The sequence below is a fragment of the Jaculus jaculus genome, chromosome 3 (genome assembly GCF_020740685.1).
Source record: "Jaculus jaculus isolate mJacJac1 chromosome 3, mJacJac1.mat.Y.cur, whole genome shotgun sequence".
Lineage (NCBI taxonomy): Eukaryota > Metazoa > Chordata > Mammalia > Rodentia > Dipodidae > Jaculus > Jaculus jaculus.
In genome coordinates this window covers 144511670-144531720 of record NC_059104.1, presented here as the reverse complement: position 1 = coordinate 144531720, position 20051 = coordinate 144511670, and the positions used below count along the sequence as shown (strand labels likewise).

Here is a 20051-nt window from a genome sequence, read left to right as displayed (position 1 = left end):
ACTACAAGAAGCCATACAGAAGTGACTAACATTAAAGAAGAGAATACAGAACATGCCAAAGAAAGTGTGGGCATGTAACAAAGGGGCAAGTGCCCATGCTACTTCACAAGGATTAGAATGCAACAGCAGCAACTGGAGCTGTAAATGTGGAATAACAAAGTGAAAGGCTCACACTCTAGACCTCGGACTGCTGCCGTATTTCATGACTGTTTATACAAAACTTAGAAATTATATAACACAAGACTTATGAATCCTAACTTAAAGATCGTAAGATAGTAATTCAGTCCACCAACAAATTAAGCTTTATTAAGATTTTGATGTGACTCAAGAGATAATCCTTCTACATGCTTAGGAACACTGATGAATACATGTAAAATGGCAGACTCTTGTACAAAAAAAAAAAAACTTCCACACTAGTGCAAGAGTATGTACACAATCACTTGAGAAAAGGCACATGCATTCAACATCCAACAGTAATTTAAAAGTACTAACAGAAGACAAAGAAATTCAAAATGATGTGAAGATAACTGGAGGACAATGAGAGGGAGAAAGGAGACAAAATCGTGGGGAAGCCCGTTAAAAACTGTGTGACAAAATGAACTCATGTGCTATCATGTCCTATAAAAGAATTCCTATACTTAGAAAGAACTTCAGCATAATGTCTAAGAGTATGCAACACATTAGGGGGGTATGACAGAAAAGAATGCTTGTTTGCACATTTGCATGTGTGTGCATATAAATTCACATACATCCTCATGTAATAAAAGGAATGGGTCAATCAATTCAAAGAGTCTAGTACCCCAAGAAAAAGCATGGGCTGTAGAAATAGTCTGAGCTGAGGTTTCATCCTATCATGATAACATACTAGGATGAAACACAGAAATTACTGGCTAGACCAGTCTGTTTTTGTGTATATAAAAGGAGACAACATTTAAAAATGTAAATATTCAGGGCTGGAGAGATGGTTCAGTGGTTAAGATGTTTGCCTGCGAGGTTCCATTCCCCAGTAAAGCCAGATGCGCAAAGTGGCACATGCATCTGGAGTTTATTTGCAGTGGCCAAAGGCCCTGGCACACCCATATTCTCATTCATTCATATTATCTCATTCTGCTTGCAAATAAATAAACAAAATACTTTTAATGTAAACATTTGATGCCTTTGTTCCAATAGCCACTCCCTTTATTTGTACTTCAGTCCACCAAATCATCTGACAGTGCCTAGATTGGAAAAGTGAAATCCTAACTGACTCTCATACTACCAGAATGATATACTTCCAAAACAAACCAAGCAGGCAGGCATACTTAACATGGCTGTCAAGGGCTTGTTTTTGCTAGACCACCAGGCTCCAGCCTTCTCACAGTTAATTTGCTGCTTTCTGGTCATCATGGCTGTCATCTTGTCATCTTTTAGAAATCAGCTTTCTAAATGCCAGCAAAACAGAAAGATCATCTACCTAAAGACAATTTTATCTTATGTTTCCATTATTCCCTCTACTTACTTCTGTCTAAGTTAAACAGTTTGCACTGGTCTTCTTGGTTACTGTCTCTAATCCATAATAGGATAAAGATGTACCGGTACCTCTAGAACTTAGCACCATGTCTGTCATGTAATAGGTACTTAGTATTTTTGAAATGTATAGCTCTCAAAATGGTTCTAGTATTTCTTCATACAAATATGAGATAAAATAGTAACTACCCGACAAAAGGATCTGTTAAACATAAAGTGGCATTAATGAGCCAATAAGTCTGTATTGGTTTGGTTCTACTCATATAAGGTTCTTATGTCCATACATATTTTTAGCGTTCCTTTCATTTTATTTTATTTTAGTCAAAGTAGTGGGGTTCATTCTTACATTTGCATGTATTCTTGTACTTTACCCTCCCGTTTCTTCTCCCAACCACCACCTTCAAATAGTCCCACCTTTGCTTTCATGTCATATATATGAGCACATGCATGAATGCATGCATGCATATATACATACATACACATTTTTTTTTAATGCCAGATACAGATATGGCTGCAGAAATTGCTCAGTGGTTAAAGCCTTATACCTGGGTCTGATTCCCCAGTGCCCATAAGTGGCTCATGTGTCTGTGGCAGGAGATCCTGACACACCTATGTTACTCTTCCTGCCTGCCTCTTTCTCTCAAATAAATAACAAAAACATTTTAAAGTGCATGAAATTCTTTGTGACATTCACAATTACTTTGCTGCTCCCCATGCCCCATTCAAAATTATAAGGCATTATGCCAATGAAAGTCCTAAAAACTAGCCTCTTCTAAATATACACTAAAAAGGACACAATTTTTAAAGCATAATTGTGATCTCTCAGATAAAATCACTTTTCAGAGAAACTAAATCCAATACCCTGTAACAAGCAGACACAAAACCATATTACCAAGTCTTGTCCACTATATCTGGCAAGTGAAGCCAGCACATGATAGTGATCAAGGGAGACAGTGACAATTTCCCATCACAAATCTGCATCTCCTCCTCCTCTTCCTAGTTCCTCTGCCCAATATGCAATTTCACTGGCTTTGGTGTCTAGCCTTTGGAGCTTATTTGTCAGCCTTACTAAAGAAAAGAATCTGACAGTTACGGAGTATGGTAGCCCACACCTGTAATATAAGCACCTGGGAGGCTGAGGCAAGAGGATCTCAAGTTCGAAGCACCCTTGGCGACCTGGCTCAAAAAAGAAAAAAGAAAAAAAACAACCACAGGAAGTTTCAAGTACTATTCTCAGTTGATATATCAACAGTATACCATTATTCATAATTTCCATCCATAACTGACTTATATGTTATAACTTTATTAGAAAATCACACCCTCTTTATAACATCTACCCTCACCCTGACAAGTTTAGATATTTAAGTACTTTGGGCTTCTGTGAAATACTTGTTTGGCTTCCAGTTTCCCCTGGCTTTGCCAGAACACAACTAAATTTCCAAAAAGTGCTCCTTGAGTTGTCCAATATTCCCAGACTCCCATCTTACTGGCTAGAGAAGTCCTTACTAATTTTAGACAAGGATGCCTTCTATGAGCAACTTGGCCTATCCCTAGCCTCCACTGCTTAGATATTCAACATCGTTAGTGCCTAAAAAAACAAATATAGCTATCAACAGAGACAGAAGCTTCCTCAGAAAAGTAGTCAAATCTAAAGAGCACTTTTGCTGCTTCAATTAGTGGGTTGATGGGAGACCATTACAGAAGAAATAATGTGGTTTCTCTCTCTCTGTCTCTAGGGATGAGAGAGCAGGAGAACAACTCATAGAAAATACCCAGATACAAGTCTGAAGAACCTACAGAAAGGCATAAAGACAGACAGAGAAGACAACCAGGCACAGGGAAGGAGGAGGAATACTACTAGGAGAAGTAAGAACAGAGGAGCAGACACCCTGTGCAAGAGCAGTGCTGAAAGTGAATTTCTTAACTTTTTTTTTTTTAGTAGTATGAGATTCTCTAGCACATAAGATCAATTTAAAGCAACCCAAATTACATTACAATAATAATTTCTCAAACACCCGCTGCTTCTGCTGAGGTAATTAATACTTTGAAGAATTTCACATAACCACCCCTTGTCTTTCTCACAAAATGTTTAGTCCAGACCTTCTCAGACTTCATCCCAAGTGTAGGAAGGACAGAGATACTCATACTAGATACAGACAGACCATAGCCTGGGAAACTTCAGAATATATGGAGTGGCCCTTTCTTACCTTCAGCAATACCACATCCACAGTTCTGTCCACCTTGGAGATGTCACACAGGCTATAACGCCTCTTGTGCCGTTCATACATTTTGTACAGATGCAGGAAAAAAAAAAGACGAAATGCAGAAATATATCCAATATTAACTTGGGGACCACTATGCTCACTCAAGTCCAAGGTTCCAATTTCTCACAGTGGGTGAGAAGAGAGCTCTGCTTCCAGATTTCTTTATATAGAAAACCCTCAAACTCAAAAATGAAATTAAAAAAAAAATCTAGCAGATTCCAACTCCATGAAATGAAAAAGAACTTTCTGGCAACTTCAGAGCACTGATATGATGAATTTATAATTCATAATATAAGCAATGAATTCCTCAAGATTGTCGTTGTACAAATCTTGACTGAAAGTGAAGTGCAGATCTTTTCCATCACTGCTGACAACTCCGGTAAAAAATCTAAGAATGAACTGGTTAAGCATAATGGTTGGCATGTGGGGAAAAAAGCCCAAAGCAGGTAGTAAAAAGCCAGTATATACTTTGCCACAAACAGAGAAAGATGGGAATGAGGAGAGGAAGATGGTTATTGCAAAAGGATGGCATGAGAAAATACACTAAATTGTTTTTCCTTGAAACAACAACAAAGACAAGGAAAACCAATTCCTCTTCCCTTATGGGGACACACAAGAAAAAAGGAAGGAAGAAATAAAGGGAAGAGGAAAAAAACTGGAGATTTTTTTTTCAAAGTAAGTCTTTAGAGTCTGTCTCTTGCTCACCATACGGCTGGGCTGGGTTTTGATTTAAACTGAAAATATCTAAGGACAGCAAGCAAAAGGAAAACAGACCACTCCTCCAGCTGTCCTCCCTCCTTGGCTAGCCTCACCAGCACTTCCTCCGTCTCCCCACCCTTTTCTCCTTCTCTCTCAAGATCGTCACTACTTGCCCTTTCGCTCTACCACAGCCTTGGAGGTTTGAAAACCTAATTGCTGCGGTGGGAACATGATTCATCTACAGAGAAAAAAAACAAGGCTTCGTTTTCCAACCCGCTTCCTCTTGTTCCTCCTCCTCACATGTCTCTTATGAAAAAGGCACTGTCAGGCACTGCAAGAGCCCAAGTGGAGTCCTCTGATGTCAGGCTGGTGTGCTAATAAAGGAACAGAGTATTACCCTAAACACCAGAAATCTAGAGCAATGAATCTACCCAAAGCACATATGGTAGAAGAGAAACCAATAATTTAGTAATGTTAGGCAAATATTTCAGTTATGTCTCTAAGATCTACAAGTGGCTATAAAAATGTCTAGCAAGATTTAGAAATCAAGGATTAAGGTGTTGTTTTGTTTGAGGTCTTGGGGAGGGCAGATTGATAAAAGGGTTTTATTTTTTTATGTGTGGTTTGTATGTAGTTTGTGTGGTCTGGTTTATGTGCTTAATGTATGAACGTGTGTGTACAGATGTGAGACCTGTATGCATGTGTTATGGAGACACGGGACAATGTGGTACATCTTCCTCTCTTTCTTTTTTTTTTTTTTTTTGGTTTGTTTCCTTGAGCCAGAGTTTCTCACAGAACCTGAAGCTACCATCGTAACAGCCCCAGTGGTTCTCTTGTCTCCCCTAGCCACAAGATTGGGATTATAGGAGTGTGTGGCCATGCCGACGTTTTTACATGGGTGCTGGGGATGAAACTCAGGCTGTCTTAGGCTCTCTTAGGCCTTCAAGCTTGTGTGGCAAGGGAGTCATTTCTCCAGCCCCTAAAAGGGCTTTAAAGAAAAGTTTTAAAGAGAGCGAGCAAGCGATGGAATGAATGTGTGTATGCCAATTCTTGTGACTGAGAGTCTACCTTCAATTCTCTCTCACTAACTGGCCTTGAATGTACTACTGTTACTTCACGTGTCTGTTTACCCACATTCTAGGACTTTCTAGCTGCTGCTCTACTCAGTATGGATTCCAGAATTCACCTACTTTAGATATTCTCCTACTTAAGATTATAACCGAGCTGAGGGGGAAGAGGACCCGAGGAAAACCAAAAGTGCAAGGAAAAAAAGGAAAAGAAAATGAAGAAAAGAGAATTTTCTCTTTCCAGACCTGCAGAATGTTAGCACAAGGTTTCAAGTACCACAAAAGAAATGAAGAAAACAGATTTAAAATCTCAATTTCTGTCATTGCAAACAAAGTAAGAACAAGTTTTTTGTTGTTACTCTTGGTTTGTTATTTAAAGTAACTATAAATGGTACAGATGAGTTATCTTTTCCTCACATCAGGCATTTAAGCTGATAATCAGCTTCCAAGAGAGAAATACAATAAACTAGGTAAGGCTGCAAGTGATTCTGTCAGCCTTTCAGCTATGGCCAACTACAGCTTTCTATTTCCTTTATTCCTCCCAAGTACACTGTGGCACCTCCCTTCCACTGCACAATGAGAAAAACCTTGGAACCTTGGCTCTGTGATGTCAGCAACACATTCAGTGAAGTATATGTTACTTTTCAGTAGCGACAATGCTAAAAACAGTAGAAGCAAGACAATTAGAGAGATTAAGAAGCTGTAAATAAAACTCTTGTTCAGACCAACCAAAAGCATGGAAATCTGGCCATGGATTTACAAACACAACTATGTCATATAGGACACAGAGGGAATGATCTTACAGACTCTGATGTATAGATAAACTGAGCCTTTACCATTTCCTTTTTGCATCAACTTTCACCAAGCTAGAATATAGAATTCTCCCTTTTCCCATGTGAATACAAAGCTGCCTCCCCCTTCTAGCCTTGATATGGTTTGTTCCTCACTGCCACTCCCTTTTGCTCTAATTAGAATCAAATGTTTCCTGCTTCCAAGGTTCCCAGGAACCTCTCTAGGGACCAGAGAGGCTTCAATCACCATAAAGCATTTCTATCCCAACCCCATCCAACTAGTAACTTAAATGGAGATAATCTGTATCAATTTAACATATTCTGCGTTACGCAGAAGAGACAAACAAAACACACACACACACACACAAATGTTCTTGGAACATTTACATAATAATTACAATTTTCTAAACTACAAGATTGCTGTTTGAGAAATAGGTTCATCTTTTTCTATTTGCCTGCTGGCTTTGTGCTAGAAATGTAGATTTTTATAACCTTTCTGTACACATAAACCTATTAAAAAGTGTTCATGCTACTCTGGTTCTTCTTCAAGAACAAATACTCTGGGCGGAGGTCTGTTTTTCTCTCCCTGGATCTGTTCAGCACACTCCCCAACACCAGACAGAACTAACTGCAGACTGTGCTTTGCTGCTGATGTGACAATTCCAAGTTTTCATCAGAAACATCTGGAACCACAAAACTCTTACTCCGTTAGGATTTTGAAACACAGCAACCAATCAGTTCACATCTAAACCAGAGCCGAGTTACAAAGTTAAAGGAGATTTTGAGGATATTTCCCTGTTCCTTTAGTTTTGGGTACTTGTCACAAAACATTATTTATAGGCACTGTAACAGTAGTTATTTAAAATACTAATGTTCCTTCTCTTGGTCCTATCATCCCACCTTCTTATCTACAAGGAGCACCAAGTTCTTTAAGAGATGCAAACAGAATTGTTCGATGATCTCATGCCATACGTGGATTCCTAGCTTCAAAAAAAAAAAAAAAAGAAAGAAAGAAAGAAAGAAAGAAAGAAAGAAAGAAAGAAAGAAAGAAAGAAAAAGAATATTGTCACACACTTTTCGTTTACCTCATTTCTGTCTATGAATAAAATTTTTCTTGATTTATCTAATTACAAGATTTAAATATACTTAGATCAACACTGGTAGCTCCTTAGTCCCAGTTAGGACAAAGCCTGTCTTAAAATCCCGTAAGAACTTTTTGAATTAGGTCACTACCTAGTGGATATGCTGAAAATCCAACACTAATGGCCTGAAGAGAAGGAATCCCTCAAGCTACTAAACATTTTTCCTGAAATTCCTAATAACAAAAGATATCAGCATCTGCCTGGGGATCAGCCCAGTACTCCACAATAATCAATCAATATAATCTTCACAGGGAATACAAAAGACTGGAGTGAAAGTAGAGAATTCTTGGTTGTCTTAGATGAGCCACTATCTGTGTGTCCCTGAGAACCTGGAACACATTAATGTAGTTCTTGGGATCTATATTTGCAGAATAAAAAGTTGAAAGGTGTTCAATACTGAATCACATCTAAAGTTCTTTCTTGCTCTACCATACATTGTCAGTCTGACATTAAGAAAGTTTGGCTTATAGCTTGTAAGGATATGACTGGATTCAGAGAAGAAAGGAAAAGGAATTTAGACAATATTTTGTGTATTTTATTTTCTACTTCTAGTCTTCATATGAAATGGGAAGAAAAGAAGGAAGGAAAGAAAGAAGTGTTAACCACGGTTAACAATTTTCATTCATCTATGATCTCATTAAAAACCACAGAACTGCACAGGTAGGTATTATAATACAGAATTTGGACAGAACCAATGTAATTTATGTAGCATTCCAGGAAGAAAGAAATGTCTTTGGTTTTATACAGTTTAATCTCTGTTGTCTAAAGTTCATAATGCTCCATGATCTTGATCCCATTTCATTTTCCACTATTACACATTACATATGATGGTGTCTCCAAGTTCCAAAATGAAGATGTGCCCTACTTCAAGTCCTCCAGCATACAGAACACTGTGGTCTCTGCGATACTATCCCTCGATTAGCCTTAACCACAATCCACTCTTCAAATCCTACTATCCTAAGTTAGCTTGCTTTATCTATACCTAGTCCCCTCCCCCTTATAATTTTCCTTCAAAATATGGCCTCTAGATCTTTGTGCTCTGCCCTGTATTGCCCACTGGTACTCCGTGTTATTCTGCCTCTACGCAGACACTAGCTCTTAAAAGCACAGCCATTTCTTTTCTTTTTTTTCTTCCAGTGTGCTAATGTAGTATAAGACATAATTCCCCAAAGGCTGAGAAAATTCAGTTATTAATGAGAGATTAAAAATGCCAGTATCAATATACAAAAAAAGGTGAACAGTCTGAAGAGGCAGAAACAGAATTCTGAAAAGTCCTGGCAAACAATGCAAGACCCTGACTCAATCAAAATGAAAAGTAAGGATTGACACCTAGAATTGTCCTCAGACCTCCACATGTGCACTGTGGCAGTATGACCATGAAAACACACACACACACACACACACACACACACACACACACACACACACACACACACAGTGGAAGGAAGGGACAGACAGACACAGAGAGAAAGGCTGTCCTGGCCAGCTAAGATAACCTGTCAAAAGTAACTAACTTTAGGAAAAATCTGATCCCCTATAATATGAACATGTATTACTTTAGGAAATTACTGTTCTTTTGATTTTTATCTTCATAGCAAAAAAGAATAGCTCTAGTACAGTCATTCCATTAAACAAGCCAAAAAATGATTCAGCTTCCCATGGAAGACTTTCCTCATCTCCCAGCAAACACACCACAGCATAGTCATGCTTTCCAAAAATGTAGATGTATAACATGATTTTTAAAAATCAATTGTCTCAAAGACAAAACGAGGAAAAAAGAGAAAAATCCAATATGAAAAAAGTGATAACCATTGGGTTAGGTTTGGGATGTGCAATCCCTAGCAATAAACCTGATTCTACTCATTTAGACACTACTATTTAAACCTTCCATTTTGATACTTTTATTCAACTAGAACATATATTTTAATGTTCTGGAAAATCCTATTAAACTTCAAGAATATAATTAGAGAGGAATTTTATCACAAAGTCACATTTAAACAGGCAGAAGCTAGACATTGTGGCACATGCCTGTAATCCCAGCATTTGGGAGATAAAAGTAGGAGGATCAAGAATTCAAAAAGCTTCAGGGCTGTAGAGGTGGTTAAGGCGCTTGCCTGCAAAGCCTAAGGACCAAGGTTCGATTCTCCAGGTCCCACATAAGCCAGATGCACATGGTGGCACATGTATCTGGAGTTTGTGTGTAGTGGCATGCCCATTCTCTCATTCTCTCTGTCTGTCTCCCTCCCTCTCTCTAAAGAAAAAACCAACAGAAAAAAGGAAAAAAAAGCCTCAGGCACACAGGAAGTTTGAAGCCAGCCTAAACTATAGGAGATCTTGCTAGCCACAGAGTAGCAAAAAAAAAAAAAAAAAAAAAAAGAAAAGAAGAAAAGAAGAAAGTAAATAAATAAAGAGGGAAGAATGCTCCTTAATGTAAATGTTTACAAGCACCAGTGTTCACAAAATCAACACCAAAGCATGCAAAAAGGCAACTGAGCAACTTACTGAATCTATTGGCCAGCAGGTTTAAGAGCATAAACTCTGCAGTAAATTACACAACCCCTTAGATTCCCCATTTCTCCTACGTGAAATAGGAATAAAATAAAGGCAGCTAGTAAAAGAAAGAGGCTGTTATAAGGAATGAATGTATTAATGTATGCCAGGTATTTGTACCATAACTGTGAAATATTCTTTTAGCTGTAAAATATTCTTGCTTTATGAGCAGTTACCTTTTATCTTACTAAAGAGACCATTTTACATTAATCCACAAACTAATCATGATAAATTTCAACCTAAGTCAGAACTGAAAGGACAAACATTTCTGCTGAATCAGACCACCATGTTCCCTCTGCATAAATTTTGAACCATAGGACTACAGAGCAGACAGGGATACTGGAGAAGATACAAGGCTGCCTGAAGCTACCACCACAGAACATACAAAGCATCTGAATGTCAAGATGCTTAAAAGAGTTCTTTAAAAATTCAGGACACAACTGAAAACATACAGGAGGCAAAGGGAAAGAAGAAATACCAGATATCTATAGTTGTTTTTTTTTTTTTTTTTTTTTACCGGGCCACTCCCAAAGTGACTGATTTGGATTGAACTTAAAATGTCCTGCAACAATCCCTACCCACAAGGCTGAATAGCACTCTGACCCATTGGGATAAGAAGCATTTGGCTCTAAAGCAGTGAATGACAGAGAAACCTAGCACTACAACTATGTTCCTTCCCCCTTCTCTTTTTTTCTTTCCCTCCCTCCTCTACTTGTCACATACTACATTTTACACCTTAACGACCAAATCCAGCCATGTTATTCTCCATATATGTTAAACCAGTGAAGTATTTAAGACCCCTTCAAATGCTATCACTTCCACAATGCCCAATGATCTATGATCACCTCTGAATGCCTGGAACCGATGCTATATTTTGGTTTTACCTGTACGTCTTGCAGCATTACAACACAGCATCAATGTTAAGTGTGAGACCGTCCATGGTTTACTTTGGAGCTATTACTAAGTAAAGATGGGTTGCTCAAACACCACGACAGTTGGTCACATAAAGATGGCTATTATGTGAATCATGGAGAGTCATATATACAGAATGGACGCATGAGACAAAGGATCGAGTCATGACTTGGGTGAAATAAAATTTTAACACTACTTCGAATAGCATGCAAGTTTAAACATATGCACTGCTTATTTCTGGAACTTTCTACTCAATACAGTTGACTACAGGTTAAGCAAAACTGCAGAAAGTGAAGCAGTGATTAAAGGGAACAACTTATACTCTGCATTCACCTGTCTGCCTATAGAGGGTCTTTCAAGTAGGAATCCTATTCTTAGGAGTAGATCAAACTGACACAGGCAGTCAAGTTTTAGAATCTGATTTATTTATCTAACTTTATTATTTTTTTTTCAAGGTAGGGTCTTACTCTAGCCCAGGCTAACCTAGAATTTACTGTATAGTTTCAGGCTGATCTCCAACTCACAGCTATCCTCCTATCTCTGCCTCCTAAGTGCTGGGATTATAGGCATGTGCCACCACATCTGGCCTGTTTTATTTTTTTTAATCATATATCCTGTAAATTTCTGATAGGCATACAGGCTCTACGTAAAAAAAAGGGTATCTATCTTGCCACTATAATAATTGAGACATTACTAATAAATTACCCTATCAGAAACTAATGAGTAAATGGAAGTATTTCTGTCGACTTTGCTTTTCTTTTCCCTTTGAGGCAGAGTCTAGCCCATGCTGAGTTGAAACTACTCTGCAGCCTAGGCAGGACTTGAACTTACAGTGTTCCTCCTATCTCTGCCTCACAAGAGGTGGGATTAAAGGCCTGTACCATCATGTCTGGCTCAAAATGGGACTATGTAAGATTATAAATGTTCTAAAGGGCATAAAGCTAATGAAAAGGTGAGGTAAATGGACTCATAAACAGAATTCAGAGAATATAGAAAGTTCTGCTTTGCTAACATTTTTTATATCCCTGTCTCCAAAGACATTCACCATACAATAAACATAGGTACCTGCTGTGTGGGAGACAGTGTGACTAGGAAAACATGCCTGAGGCAGAGCTGAGAGGAGGCAGTAAGTACAGAGAAGCCGATGAGCCCTATCACAGTTCTACTGGATCCATGATCTAGTGTGGAAGAACAGCATGACAGCATGCCATAGAAAATGAAGAAGGCAGCCCAGAACAACATAGCACATTCAAGAAGGGTCATTTTATTTATTTATTTATTTATATTATTTTATTTTATTTTTTGAAGCAGGATCTCATTCTGTAGCCCAGGGTGATCAGTCACAAACTCATGGTGATCCTGCTACTACTAGAAAACTTGGTATTGTAAGCTATCAAACCCAAGGCCAGCTAAACTTACAGTACAGTATTTTCCAGTATGAGATCAAAACCAAGCAATCAGGATAACTGACTAATTAGTAGATGCCAATCATCTGCATTTGTCATAGCCAAATTACCTTTGAACCTCTAGTGACTCTAGCAGCCTGGGTGGCTGTGGAAGAAGGGATAATGGTGGGATGACATCCAAACCAACAGGAGAGTCTTATGAAAAGCCTTGTGTGAGTGCATGTAGGTGTGTGGGGTGCATGCACATACACATACACACACACATACACACACACACACAGTTGCATGCAAGAGGCAAGTATTCTTTTAAATGGGTCCAGTGCAACAGCAATTTTTTAAAAAGCCAAAATTTAATTCCTTTTCCAGACTGACAGCAAAGAAAAGTCTCAGACAAGGAAAAGAAGGATCCTTTCAGTTTGATGTGAAGCAGACACAGCACCAGGTTTTAGCACTAATGATGGAGCAGGCCAGAGCTCTATTTCCCTCCTTTCATCATTCCATTAGGGAAATCTAATGACTCCTAAGGAAGAACACAGCTCATTGTGTTGTGAACATGGACATTATAGTCAGAAACTGCTCTATGGCAAAACAATCATGACACATGCATCACTTTCTGGAACTGGAAAGAAAGACTGATTCCCTATTTTAAGGAAAGCAATGCAGTCAACAAGGAAAATCTGTGAGTGAAACATGTTAGCAGAATTCCACATCATGTCTGAAGGTGTAATGCCATCACAAGTGAACACAGGGGGCATAGTGTAGAGAAACGTAAACAGAAGGCAATCCCTTCTCTCAGTTGTGCCAGGTATTGATGTGTGGTTCATTTCTTTGCTTCTTGAGAGACAGTCTATTGTCTTACTTTACCTACTGTGGGCAGCACCCTGCTTTCCATTATAATGCTCAGCGTACAAATCACTAAAGGTTTATAAATGGCTCGATTTAGTTTTGTAAATGTGCCATATCCGGAGGAAAAGAGCACATTCCAACAGAACAATTTGTGGTTGCAATCTTTGTTCCAATTGTCTAAAATAAGGGATTTGTGCATGGATATATATGTGCTTTCTTTCTTCTTTCCTCCTGTTATGAGCTGCTCTGAGGCATCACAAAGTCTTCGGTCTTATAGGGGTGGAATGAGGGAACTCATGAGACCATTAGAATAAACATATGGTTGCCCACAGTATAGACTGCACACTACATGTATATAGCTTATCACACACATCCTCCCATTAAGTTAGCCCAGGCCATTTCCTCTTTTACTCAAGGGTGACTTGTAGCTGGTCCATGAGAAAAACTGAAAAAAATAGGAGGAAAAAATGGTTCACAAATAAATTGATGATGTCAGAAATAAGACTGACCACAAGCACATCTTCCAGAAGTTATCTTCAAAGCAACACAAGATAATGGGTATTGAAAAAAGAACCACACCATCAGGGGTGATGAGCCATGGATCTAGTCCCAGCACTCTAGAAGTTGAGGCAGGTGGATTACCAGGAATTCAAGGCCAGCCCGGGTTACAGATTAAAACCTTGTCTCAGTAAGGAGGGACGGAGGGAGGGAGAGAAAGTGGGTCCATGATTCTGTTTTCCCAGAGCTACCATGCTATATCCTGAGTGAAGGAAATATCAAGCACAATTCTCCTAAACTTCCTCACATCTGTCTGTAACATAGCTGCCAGAAAACACCAGTAAACAATCCCAGATTCCTATGTGACTCATGCAAGCTGCTCATTTGGAGCCCAAGATGCCTGCCTAATAGGTAACAATTTTCATTATATTTCATGAAAGGTAATTTACAATAAACACATATAAAAAGAAAGATGCATTCACTGAAAAAATGACAGTGAGGATGTGGAATTTATTCAGATCATACCACAGTGTGACTTGCACATAAAATTCACTTCTAGGCTGGAGACTTGGCTCAGCAATTAAGGCACTTCCCTGAAAAGTCTAATCAAGTAAAACCAGATCCACTAAGTGTTATATGCATCTGGAGTTTGTAGGGTCGAGGCCCGGGTATGCATGCATGCATGCATTCATTCATTCTCTCTCTCCCCTTGCAAATTTTATACACACACACACACACACACACACACACACACACACTTATATTTTTTTCTACTAAAAATAAGAAAGGAATAAAAAGCTGCAAAGTTACCTAAATCTATACCTGTTATTTTCTATGGAACACTGAAACACTTGGTTTCATGTCTGTTACCCAAAAAATAGTTAGGTTTCAGGTAAGTGCTTCTCAAAGATTCTCATCTCGGTGCTACACAAGCATGTGACTGGAGCCTGATTTTCCATATTGCAGATCTTGTGTTCCATGCTGCAACTGTACCTTATTATCCCTGCTTTCTTTAACTACATGAAAAGCAGAGGCCAAGAGGTTTTTAAATTCTCTAGACATGTGACATAATACCTGGACCAAGGAAAAGTGTTTATCTCATTAAATGATTAAACAAATAAAGTCAACCCGAGGACATCTTCACAGATTACAAACATTTGAAATCACTACTCCTGAATCTAGACGAAGCAGACCACTATATCTACAGCAGGTGCCCTTACTCTTTCTGTGGTAGCCAGCAAGGCCTAACTAAATAGGTACTTTAAAAAAATTCATTTATTTGAGCCGGGCGTGGTGGCACATGCCTTTAATCCCAGTACTCGGGAGGCAGAGGTAGGAGGATCGCCCTGAGTTCGAGGCCACCCTGAGACTCCATAGTGAATTCCAGGTCAGCCTGGGCTAGAGTGAGACATTACCTCGAAAAAAAAAAAAATTATTTATTTGAGGTAAAGAGAGAGAGAATGGGCACACCAGGACCTTCAGCTACTGCAAATGAACTCCAGATGTGTGCATCCCCTTCTGCACATATGCGACATTGCACACTTATGTCACCGTGCATCTGGCTTACTTGGGACCATGAGTTTTTAGGCTTCGCAGGTAAGTGCCTTAACCACTAAGCTATCTCTCCAGCCCATAAACAGGCATTTTTTTAAGGAGAACATTATGACTACCTAATAAGTCTTTAACTGCCCAAATTATAGGCACCAATGTACTCTATGTCTTTCTCAACATATTATTTAACATTTTTCTTTTAGTTTTTTTTTTTTTCCCCATAGAAGCCTTCTCATTTAAGAAGCAAAAGAAGCAGCTAGCTCTAATTCGGGTTTATGTTCATAAGGTGAACACAGAGCTCAGGTTCAGAAGGAATGCAATTCTTTCTATAAGATTACCTTCTTCGTCTATTGGTAGAAATAATGGCTATACAAAAGATTGTGTTTCTAGCATGTATAGTGAACAACACACCATTCTCTTATTTAAGCTTCCTTTGAAGAATTCAGTATCTATTTCAGTGAGAGGTAAAAATAAGCCAATTACTATTATTTTAACAAGGACTTGTTTTAACTCAGATATTATCTCATCTATTCATTTAATAATTATTTTTTCCACACTGAAATATGAGCCTTTGAATGTATTGAGTAACTAGTATATCTGAGGCTTAGTGAACATTTATTGAATCAAGTGCTAAACAAATTAGAGTGTAAATAGGAAGCACACAAAATAAACTGATCACCAATGTGGCCTGATATAATTGATAATTTCTTCCAAGAGCTTTTTTTAAAAAAAATCTACTATCTAGGAGGTGGAGAGATGGCTTACAGGTTAAGGTGCTTGACTGTCAAGCCTATAGACTCAGGTTTGAATCTCCAGGACCCATGTCAGCCAGATGTACAAGGTGGCATATGTGCCTGGAGTTTGTTTGCAGCAGCTGAAGGCCCTGGCATGCCCATTCTCTGTCTGCCTCTTTCTCTCAAGTAAATAAAAACAAAATATATTTTAAAAATCTATTATCTAAAATTATTATCCATATTCTTAACAGAAGGTCTGATAACTCTGAGTTAATTTAAAATGAAGTATGGGGATGGAGAGATGAGTCAGCACTTAAAGGAACATGCTTGCAAAGCCTGATGGCCCAAATTTAATTCCTCGCTGTTCACATCAAGCCAGATGCACAAGGCAGCACATGCATCATGAACTGGTCTGTGTTTATCACAATCATTTCATAAGTATGCAGGTCAAAAATTAAGAGCCAGAATTCTCCATACATAAACCTTACAATTTATTATTTCTCCCTAAGTAAACTCAATGATTCATAATTTTCAAAAAGAGGCAGAACAAGCACCAGAAATTAACCAGTATATATGAGAGAAAATAAAGACTAGAAGAATCAAGTTGGTCTAGGTTGTATAAAAATGTAGAGCCAAGCCAAGTGGAATCGCTCAAGCCCTTGAAAGGCTGACAGACAAAGATCACAGTTAGTTGAGGAGCAGTCTAGGCCTGAGTGTGTTCTATCCAGGTTAGCCTGGGCTACAGTGTGACCATGCCTCAAATGAAATTATACCATTACATACATTGCTTTTGAGTAGTTTATGTAAGGCTGATTCTTTGCCACTTGTGGGCATACAGTCTGGGGCTTTTTGAGACATGTCTTTTCCACAACTATATTGAAAATCTGCAGAATCCATTAAAAATTCTCCTGGAAATTCTTCATTTCAGAAGACTTAGAAAAAGAGATTCTGGGGAAAAAAAAAAAAAAAAAAAAAAAAACCACTTCCATGAAAAAGCTGAGGAGTAAGTTTCCCTGTGTTGGAGCTAGCTATAGTGTTGTACCCAAAAGAAGTGATTAAGAAGGTAGGCCTAGTTTTCTTAAATGCTAAATGAGAGCACAGAAAAATTGTTGGCAACTCAGAAAGAGGCAAGTTTTCCTTTTTCTAGGGGACACAAAATCCATAAACTATATGGGCAAATATGACAGCAAAGACATTTGTTTTTGGAGGCCAGGTCATACTCTAGCCTAAGATGACCTGCAGCTCATGGCAATACTTTTACTTCAGCCTTCCCAGTGCTGGAATTAAGATAAGCTCATCATGCCTGGCTCTTGGTTTTCCATTTTAGAGGTAAGAAAACTGAGGTTCAATAGGATTATGTATTAAACTCAGTATTCTCATTTTGTTAGTGGGGAATGCAATAAACCAAGATGTCCTCCCCTTACAGCTTCTCAGGTGTTTTCCATACAGCTAGGATCTAATCCTACTGTACAAAATACAAAGCTGTTGTTAATGTGACATGTAAAACTGTGACAAATCCTAATGTCAAAACTAAAAGCTAAAACTATAAAACTTTTGAAGCAGAATACTAAGACTGGGAGGAGGCAAAGCAAACCCAGTTGACATGGAAAACAAGAACTAGGATTATGGTTAAGAGCCACCATATCTGGCTAACAAAGACATTCTTATGAGGACCTTTTGGAAAACTGAACTTTTGGATGGGGGGTAGATCATGTAAGCAATTTTGAGAATCAGTGTAGAGCTTATCAGGTTAGTTACCAATAGCCTGACAGTTACCATCTTTTTTAAAAAAATATATTTTATTTATTTATTTGATAGAGAGAAAGAGGAAGGGAGGGAGAGAATGAATGTGCCAGTGCCTCCAGCCACTGCAAACGAACTCCAGATGCATGCACCCCCTTGTGCATCTGGCTTATGTGGGTCCTGGAGAATTGAACCAGGATCCTTTGGCTTTGCAGACCAATGCCTTAACTGCTAAGCTATCTCTACAGCCCCCAGTTGCCATCTTTTCATGATGTGAAGGAGCATAATGTCTATGACCAGCCAAAAGAAATTGAAAAATTCTATCCAAACTCCTGGGCTTATGGAAATGAAAGTTTGCTCCCTTGAGATAAGAAAAAGAATACACAGTGTTCCTATTTAATAAGAGAACAGAGAATTCAAGATGTTAACTAGAAGAGGTTCAAAATCAAGAATGCAATGACCACAACTCTAAAGATATGTTAATAGTGTTGGGGAAATAGTTTAGAATGAAAGTTCAATTAATTTGATGTCTCTACGTATTATAACTATAGAGAAGTTCATGGTTCTGTAAAAAATGTTTCTTGATAGCGTAAGTATGTTAAATGAAGAATACACTTTCTCGGTTACCTAAACCTCAACATACTGGATTTTATAGTTGTCCCTGAACACATTTGCTCTTCAACATTTTGCTGCTAGGTCCAAGGGCATCCTGACAAGATACACTGACTTTTAGGATTAACTGTCCCACAGAACTAGTAAGATTATGCAATGTGCATTTGGAAAATGAGTCAGTTCAGAGATATCTCAGTGCAGATATAACATAAGCAGGAAAGCTCTTTCTGAATGAACTTGACCTTATCTTAGAAAGATCCTTAAACATGGAGATGTTAGTTATATCACAGGGGCAGGGACAGAAAAGTGTGAAACTGACCCCAGACTCCAGTGGATCATTCTCTTAACCGGAATGGTCCAAAAAGGCTTTCTTTTCTAGATGTACAAATTCAATATCATCTTATGCTTTCCACTTAGCATGTGCCCTATATCTTTTCATATCATTCTGTTAGAAATATAAAATGCAGCTAGGCATGGTGGTAATCACACACCTTTGATCCCAGCACTTGGGAGGCAGGGACAGGACGATCACTGTGAGTTTGAGGCCAGTCTGGGATAGAGTAAAATGAGACCATGCCTTGAATAGGAAAAAAAAAAAAACAACAACACAGAGTGCAGATGTACAGAAATCTTACTAAGTTCTGCTACGAAAATAAGATCTTAGGACAAAGAACATCTTAGTGATGTTTAGCTGCAGCTAAACAGATTACATAAGAACATAAGACTTTTAAAATATATTAGGGCATGGTTGCTCATGTTTGTTATCCCAGCACTTGGGAGACTGATAATTGCTGAGTTTGAGGCAGCTAGAATAGGACTCTACCTCCAAAAAGAAACCAAAATATGTAGAGAAAGAGTTAGCTGAAATCCTAAAATGAAAAAAAAAAAAATTCTTAGCTGGGCGTGGTGGCTCATGCCTTTAATCCCAGCACTTGGGAAGCAGAGGTAGGAGGATCACCATGAGTTCAAGGCCACCCTGAGACTCCATAGTGAATTCCAGGTCAGCCTGGGCTAGAGTGAAACCTTACCTCGAAAAACCAAAAAAGAAAAAAAAATTCTTCATATTACTATAGAAAGCATGACAATGCAATGTAATACGTTCAGAATTTTAGTACGAATGAGTATCATTCGAAGGCACCTGCTAAAAAAAGACAAAAAGATTTCCCACCAACAGTTAACTAATTATAAAGCAAGACAAGGTATTTAATAATCCTGAATCTTTCTCTTTTATAAACCAAAGGTGTTGGATAATCTTTAAAGCCTCAAACTAAAACAAGTCCCCATGTCTTCCAACTTATTATATGATATTATTTCTGAGGTGTTTATGACATGAGTTCAAGGAGCAGTAACTGAGTCTCAATCATTATAAGCTACACATTATTTAAAAGGTGAAGAAGATATGATAACGTGAAGTTTTTAAATGCAATAATGCTAAGTTGAAGCTGTTATGTGTATGCCAGACAGACAGACAGACATAGACACATACACACAAATATAATCACTGCTCAAGAGGAAAGGCAACAAAAGGTAAACTCAAAGCCCTGAAATCAGAAAAGAGGAGGCAATGTTGAATATTAAACTGTAACAACTATTAAAACTTTGCAGGATGGAAATGTCGCTCAATGGTTAAGGAACTTGCCTGCAAAGCCTAAGGACCCAAGTTTGATTCCCCAGTAGCCACATAAAGCCAGATACACAATGTGGTGCATGCATCTGGATTTTGTTTGCAG

General features: G+C 38.4%; 1 protein-coding gene across 10 annotated transcripts in view; it reads right to left on the bottom strand.

Moving 5' to 3' along the window:
• Positions 1 to 20051, bottom strand: part of Akap13 (A-kinase anchoring protein 13) — a 283132-nt gene that overhangs the window by 104329 nt on the left and 158752 nt on the right. Inside the window, exon 1 of one of the 10 annotated variants that reach the window (XM_004658170.2) lies at positions 3714 to 3946. The exons of the other annotated variants lie outside the window; for them this stretch is intronic. Within the exon in view, the coding sequence (XP_004658227.2) occupies positions 3714 to 3794 (81 nt within the window). The 5' untranslated portion in view covers positions 3795 to 3946. Of the gene's footprint in view, positions 1 to 3713; positions 3947 to 20051 lie in introns of those variants that run through there. 10 annotated transcript variants of the gene reach the window in all.